The sequence below is a fragment of the Chondrus crispus genome, genomic scaffold, assembly GCF_000350225.1.
Source record: "Chondrus crispus Stackhouse genomic scaffold, scaffold_173, whole genome shotgun sequence".
NCBI classification, from domain to species: Eukaryota; Rhodophyta; class Florideophyceae; order Gigartinales; family Gigartinaceae; genus Chondrus; species Chondrus crispus.
The window spans coordinates 40653-47903 of NW_005179042.1; the positions used below are offsets into that span (position 1 = coordinate 40653).

Below are 7251 nucleotides of genomic sequence, written 5' to 3' on the forward strand. Positions count from 1 at the left end.
GCAAAGTTTGTAGATACAAAGCGCGACTGGTAGTTAAGGGATTCATGCAGACGGAAGTCATGGAAACATACGCGCCAGTTGTAGAATTCAGTACTGTACGAGTTGCGTTAACGATTGCTGTACAAAGGGGATACGTCATTCATCAAATGGACGTCAAGACAGATTTCCTACACGGTGAGATAGATGGAGAGATATACATCACTCCTCCGCGTGGGTCCGAAATACGTGTTCCCGCTGGACACGCTCTGAAACTTCAGAAGGGATTGTATGGTCCCAAGCAGTCCCCAAAGCTGTGGATGAACAAGTGGAAGTAATGAGGAAGTTACATTTCAAGGGTCTGGCATCGGACCCCTGCGTCTTTCGGAACAAGAACGTTTGGGTGCTCATATACGTCGACGATGTTATCGTCATTGGCGCACGATGGGAAGACGTACTGGAAGCACAGAGCCATATATCTGGCCATTTAGAAATGAAAGATATGGGAGAGCTCACAGACTTTCTTGGCGTACGATTCACACGGGCAAGGGAAGGGGCTTGGTTGTCTCAGAATTATTACGTCAGCTCTATACTGAAAAGATTCGGAATGGAGTTTTGTAACGAAGTATCTACACCGGCCTGTGTCGATGGACGGGGAAACGAAGAAACTGATGAAGCTGTTGACCAGCGGTACTATCAAGAAATCGTGGGCTCTCTGTTGTTTCTGTCCATGAGGACCCGTCCAGACATAGCAGCTGCAGTAAACCTGCTCACACGTCACTGCAGCCACCCCAGAAAGTCTCACATGATGTCTGCGAAACGTGTACTACGGTACTTGAAAGGGACACGGACTTACGCAATCAGAATATGCAAGGACGAGGGCGGCATGAAAGGGTACTCCGATTCAGATTGGGCGGGCGACACGTCTGATCGCAGGTCCACTTCGGGGATGCTTATGAAGATCGGGCACACTTCTGTGTTTTGGAAATGTCAGAAGCAAAATTGCGTAACTCTCTCCACTACAGAAGCAGAGTATGTGGCATTGACGGAGGCATGCAAAAACATCATTTGGCTCCGCAAGCTTCTGTCTGAATTCAATGTCGACATTGCTGGTCCCACAATCATTTATGAAGATAATCAAGGATCTATTGTTTGGGCAAGTGAAGGCGTTCGGCATGCCAAACATGTGGCAGTAAGAGTTAACTACGTCAAAGAAAATGTTGAAAACGGAACTGTCAGAATTGTGCACTGCCCCACAGACAAAATGATAGCGGATGTCATGACCAAGCCATTGAGACGGATCAAGTTCGACTACATGCGTGATCAGCTTGGCGTGATGTTGTTGATCGAGCATGAGGGCAAGAGGGAGAGTTGAGATGTGCCCAGCATGCTTAGGATTACGCAGGTGAAATGAACTAGGACTCTGGATGGAGCAAGAGAATGCTTCAGGACAGAACACTTGAATCACGGATAGTTTCGCACAGTAGAAAATCGTCCGATTGGGTAACAATATGTCTAGCGACCATTGTGAAGTATCCAGGCCAGTTCCTGCCATTGCAACTGACCTGGACGTACTGTGTCGTCAGTTCGCAGGTTTATGACGACGGGATCAGTAGGATAGTATATATGTACTTCTATGCCCTACTCAAAGTAAAGGAGTCACCACACTACCTGAAGGTCCAACACCTCTGTTTCTCATAAGGCCGTTGTTCCCCGTCCTAACAAGTCGTGCTGCGCCAAGTCAAAAGAACTCCATTGCATAATGACAGATGCAAACCTAGTTCAACCAGGGCTGCCGTCGAGCCTCTAATCGCTCCTGTTTGAAGAACAAAACCGCGTGCGGAGACTGCAACGTATGAACCTGAAGCAAAGACGTATTGATAGCTTCTGTAGTCGTTGGTGGTTAGTTTCTAGTGTGCATTTAGGCCCCGGCAAAGTGAACTCTTGGTTTGTTCATGCTTGTTATGTTCATTATATCGCGTAATTCATTCTAACGAGTCTGGTTCACCTTAGAAATACGAAACCGTCGTTTCTGAGCCAAAAAGCGGGGTGGCGCCTCCCTCACAACCTTTCAGTTCACTACACCGGGACAGTTCATCCTATCATGTACACAGCTTATCGAGACTTTACTCTGTACTGCATTCCAAAGTATGTGTTGTTCATTTCTTGAGTCGCCACAACTGATCCAGGAAAGTGGCAACAATAGAAGTTTAAACCTACCCCCTCATGCGCATCCATCCCCACACATGTGCTGCATATTGGACCAACACGCAGATGCTTCCCAGGCTCTCACGTGTCTTCTCCATTCTTTTGCGACAACGAAGTACTGTAGAGCTCTTTCAAAGAGCTTCATGCAGGTCTTTTCCTGGCTCCATCAAAAAGTACTCAACGCTACGAGGCACTGGTTCGTCTACAGTATGACACGGAACTACACACCACTTGATCAAAACGATCATGAGTAATAATCTTTCCTTGTGATAAACACTAAGCAAAAGGGGAGGTGCCGTTGGCCAACGACATGAGAGAGGAATGACTGGGAGTCATATGAAGGAATCACCACATTCCTCACTGCCTTGCATCGTTTCCTGTCCATTGCGCCTCATTATTATTACTGTACAATGCTGCAAGCTCACCGCTCTTTCAGCCAACACCACTCTTCCCGTTGTCCGACCATCCAATCTCCGCCTGGCGCCTTCCATAACGCGAGAACACACGCCGTGCAACAATGCTCTCCGGCACTCATCAGCTCCTCTTCCGCTTGCCATGAATAGCGACCAATCCACGACAGAGGCGCCGCACCTCGTGATCATGAAAGGACCTCATTTAGAAGACCTCGGAGTGGTCAGCCACGTATTGGCTTTCCGCTTCGTTTCCTAAACGACGCGAAGACAGTGTTTGGAGCTCGTGTAGTCACGATTCCTTTTTTTCTTCTGGCTCCACGGCCCACTCCGCACCGCGTGAGCGGTATCTGTCCTATTGCCGTGTACAAAACTTCGACAGTCTACAACCTGGTAGTACTGAGTGTTCGTGCCGAAAAGCATGAACATTTCTGTTTGGCGGTCTTCTCGTCCATGTGTGAGACCGCTCATCCTGCACCTTCTTCCAGAGAGTGAACAAATCGTCAACCGCACCGTTGCCCTTCAATGTCTGATCCGACTTCGAATGTTTGGCGCATTAACATCGATTCCAACTGGGCTTCCGGCATCGCTGCCTTAGTCTTCGACATCCTCTTACTTGGTATCATCAAGTGGCAATGTCAAACACTCTGCAAGTATGCAAATCTCTTTATTTTGTACGATAGACGTCAGCCCATTCTTCCGGGAGCCTCCAAGATCGGAGCACTCACCGGCGGACCCACCGGTCCTATCAATCTCGCTCGCTTGTTTTCCATCCTAATCATGGTCTCCACTGCCTCTGTCGTCGTCATTGGCTTTTGCATCAACGGAAGAACCGTCACTGCTTTCAAGCCCCAGAAATATGCGGCTGTCGTCACTTTCACCAACACGCCCTTAGAGATCGACTTTTCAAACGATTTTAAGCTAAAGTGCAGCGGGGCTACCTGTGAACGAATGATCAGTAAGCGCTTGTATGCCATGGCAGTTTCGTCTAGATGCATGGAGAGCAACTACACTCACGCGAAAATATACTCACATGTGTACAAGGAATTGGCCTTGGACGCAGAAAAACAAAAACTTGGCTCAGCCTTGCCGGACGGTATATGCGTCAATGAAGAAAACTTTCGGGACCCAATGATATATCGAGAATACGAGATGGCTGTTCTCTCTTCTCCTGTCCTTTGCCGATCTATTGATATCAAAAATCCTTTTAAGGAGAATGGCGGCATGGATGACGTCCGCGAAGCGAACTTCGTCGCAGACGAATGCGAACCAGAGGTGAAACATCTCTATTGCTTTCACACGGATGTCACGGCATGCGCGGGGTGGGGTCAGGTCGAAAAGAACGGAACGATTAAGGATTACATCGTACTCGTACGAGACATTAGCAAGGGTGAAAGCGCGGGCGAGGTTGTACGTGTTGCTTCTTTGGACAACGAGGAGCAACAGAAGAAAGCTGTTTCGAATGTGGCATTTCTCAGTACAGTAGGATTCCAAAGTGCCGTGTCGAAGCTGGCAGACATGGCCATGAGTGATATATTGGAAAATGAGACGCTCTACTTTCGAGAGGAAGGAGGGCAAAATATTAGCGAAGTGGATCTTAACTTAGCAACACCGGCACTCGCTGTTCTTGCATCAATTACATTGCTTCTGGCTGTCCTCGTCGTTGTGTCATGGATATGGGTGGTGGTTTTGAAAGGACGGAGGGGATACAAAACGTTTTGTTCCGTACCACAAATTCTTCAGCTTGTATGTACGGAAAAGGCGTCCAAGATGAAATCTAGTGATGCAGCAAGGAGAGTGATTGGAATATCTCGAAGAGGGCCACACCTGTCGGTGTACAAAGAGGGAAATAAACAGGAGTGCTCGAATTGGTCATGGGAGGAGCCAGATGTGTACTGAGGGCAAGCCAGTAACGTCGGAAGCTTCCTGAAACTCTTTTTGCGCAGTACACATTTTTATGACATCACAGACTTAACATATCCAGTCCAAGCGTAACACTTATCCCTAGATACCTGTCGGTATGAGATAGCATTCGCAACAATAGTCAAGGGTCAGTTCAGCGTCACGATCTGACATATTTGCAAGCTGTATGCCACGGTTTACAGTGAAAGTGACAAGGTCGGAGGGTTCATTTTCGAAGATAACCCACCATTAACGTTGTCCGTAATGAGAACTATTCAATCCTTGTGGCGAGCTACACTATTCGCTTCAGCGAGTATTCGCCCAGTTGCACTTGATCCGTCGGACCGCACAACGATGTACCAGACTTGCGTTTGTTGCGGGCAGGTACCTTGCTGGAGGTCAGTCCGCAAAACTCGTGGTGGGATTTTTCAAACTCGGGTTTACGTCCAGCGAGTTTGTGGGCAAATGGAAAAAACAACGCGTTATTTTACGGACAACGTTATTGAATAAAGCATTTACATAATTTTTATGACACATTTCTCAAAATCTAGAAATGTGCCCCCGTTTCGCTCCTGAAACGTGTGTGTACAAATTTGCTCCCCTGGCTGACGAGCACTAGTTTTGCTCCTACTCAATGACAACGAAGGGCACTCCAGACGAAACGCAAAGCCGGCCGGGACATGTCTGAGCAGGCATGCCGCCCTTATCTGCGCTGCTGCTGTTTCTTCTCCGCCAAGAAAGTAATCGCAGGCGCGGCCTCACCTTCCGCGTGATGTCCACCTTCACATTCTCGACCGCATGACCCCCGCCCAAAACCACCCCCTTCTCCCAGCTGTGCACCACCACCGCAGCAGCCGCCGCGGACCCGTCCATCTGCGCCTCGCTCGCGTGCCGTCATCTCGGCATCGCCCCAGCCCAGCACGCGCTTTCCGCCGCCACCCTCTCTTCGCTCGCCGCCTCCCTCGTGTCCCGCTGGTGGTTCGCCACCGGCGCCTTCGTCCCGGGCGTCCCTGTGCACTTCCGCAAGGGCTTCACCAAGGTCCACGCCCACGGCGGCGTCGAGCGCGACGTTGCAGAGGACTCCGTCGCCGCCTACGTCTTCGGCCGCCACAAGGACGTCGCCGTCTCCGTCACCGTCCCCGTCGTCACCATGCACTTCTTCCTCGAGGCCGCGAGTCCATTCCCCATGGAGCGCATGCCTCTGCGCCTCGTCCACGTCTCCAAGACCGCGCCGCGCGATCGCCGCGCGATCCGCCCGCCTTCCCGCCGTCGGCCCCCACCCCTGCTCGACGCGCCCGACACACACACGCGCGCGTCGTCGTCAATGGCTCGACACTGCTCGCGTGTGCCGTGCCCAGCGGCGACCGTGTGCGCGTGCTGGACGTGCACGTGCCGCCGGAGCTGCTGCTGGCCAAACCGCCGCTGAACACGATGGCCGTGGAGTACGACCCCGCGTCGCGCGCGGCGTACTGGCTCAAGTCTGTCGACGTCGTGCTGTGCATCCTGCCGCTGCCGCCAATCGCCGATGACGCGTGGCGCTTCACGCCGCACGTGCCGGACATGACGCCCCCGCGGCTGTGGGCATGCTGGCAGGAGCTGGGGAATGAGAGCTGGAGAATGGGAGCTGGAGAATGGGAGCTGGAGGATGGGAGCTGGAGGATGGGAGCTGGAGGATAGAGGATGTTGGAGGCGGGAACGCGGAAGACAGAGTTGCGCTTGTTGGCGGAGGATGCTACACCGCTTTGTCGCTCTCACTCCCGCCAAAAATGCGATTGTGTATGTTGCACATTTGCCTCGTCCGTGGTCGAGCCTATACTGTACAGTGGACCCTACGCATTAGTGCCGCTCCGTGTAAGGACTAATAATACGGCACTAATTCGGAGCGGCACAATTAGATGGCAGAACCACTACCCGGCCAGAACTCTGTTATTAGAGTCTGCTGTTGTTGCCTTTGACCCTGTCTCTCATGCCTACCCTTGGTAGCTACTGTAGCTTCTAGAAAAGCTCGTTTTGCGGACCTCAAGTGCGATAAGGCATTGCTCACATCACACTCCACACCCAGACTCTCCGAAGACCCAAACAGCCTTGCTAGCACTACAGCACTCGGTACGGCGGCTGTACTACGGCCCGCCTCTCCGTAATTTCACACTCGCCTTCTGCCACACAATCATCCATCATAGCATCACTGGCAGACTGATTCTGTAGCTCTCCACCATAATGTATTGAATCGCAAGCATCACTAATAGAAGCTTCTGCTACAACCTCATTAGTCTCGTTCTCAATCCATTCCTCCAAACTTTTTGTGCCGAGCGTTGTGGCGGTGTTGGTCACAATTTGTTGGAGTGAAGGAAGAGAGCGTTTGATGTTTCGGATGGTTCGTTCTGAAATTTTGAACTGACGGATAACTATGGTACTCGCATTCTCGATCTGCAGCAGATGCCCAACCTCGATTTCTGCGCAATCGTCAGGCGCGTACGCTTCGCTTTGGAGATCTTTTCAGGAATCATGTTAGGGACTTTGAGTGAGGTGCCATCACCAATTGAGCTGAGGGCCAGTCCTAACAGGCGCTTTTCTTTTGAGAAGAAGGATCCGGGAAGACGCCAATCAACTTTGTGCATTGCAATATGATCTCAACTCTGCCGGATGGTATCTTTGAAACAACAACTTTTGCAAAACAAAGCAAACTCCTCTGTCAATAATGGGCGACTCCTGAAATTCTAAAATCGCAAATTGTGTTGACCAAATCGGGATTTTG

The 7251-nt window shown here is 50.8% G+C and overlaps 2 protein-coding genes across 2 annotated transcripts; both read left to right on the top strand.

The window, feature by feature from the left end:
• The first annotated feature begins 5294 nt into the window (after positions 1–5294).
• Positions 5295–6173, top strand: CHC_T00003101001 (hypothetical protein). Its single transcript, XM_005714162.1, has one exon. The coding sequence runs from the start codon at positions 5295–5297 to the stop codon at positions 6171–6173; it is 879 nt and encodes a 292-aa protein (XP_005714219.1).
• A 3-nt stretch (positions 6174–6176) lies between these two features.
• Positions 6177–6479, top strand: CHC_T00003102001 (hypothetical protein). Its single transcript, XM_005714163.1, has one exon. The coding sequence runs from the start codon at positions 6177–6179 to the stop codon at positions 6477–6479; it is 303 nt and encodes a 100-aa protein (XP_005714220.1).
• The last annotated feature ends 772 nt before the right edge of the window (positions 6480–7251 follow it).

Excerpts from the sequence above, each read along its gene's own strand:
- CHC_T00003102001 (XM_005714163.1), top strand. The coding sequence starts at position 6,177 with ATGTTGGAGGCGGGAACGCGGAAGACAGAGTTGCGCTTGTTGGCGGAG.
- CHC_T00003101001 (XM_005714162.1), top strand. The coding sequence starts at position 5,295 with ATGACCCCCGCCCAAAACCACCCCCTTCTCCCAGCTGTGCACCACCAC.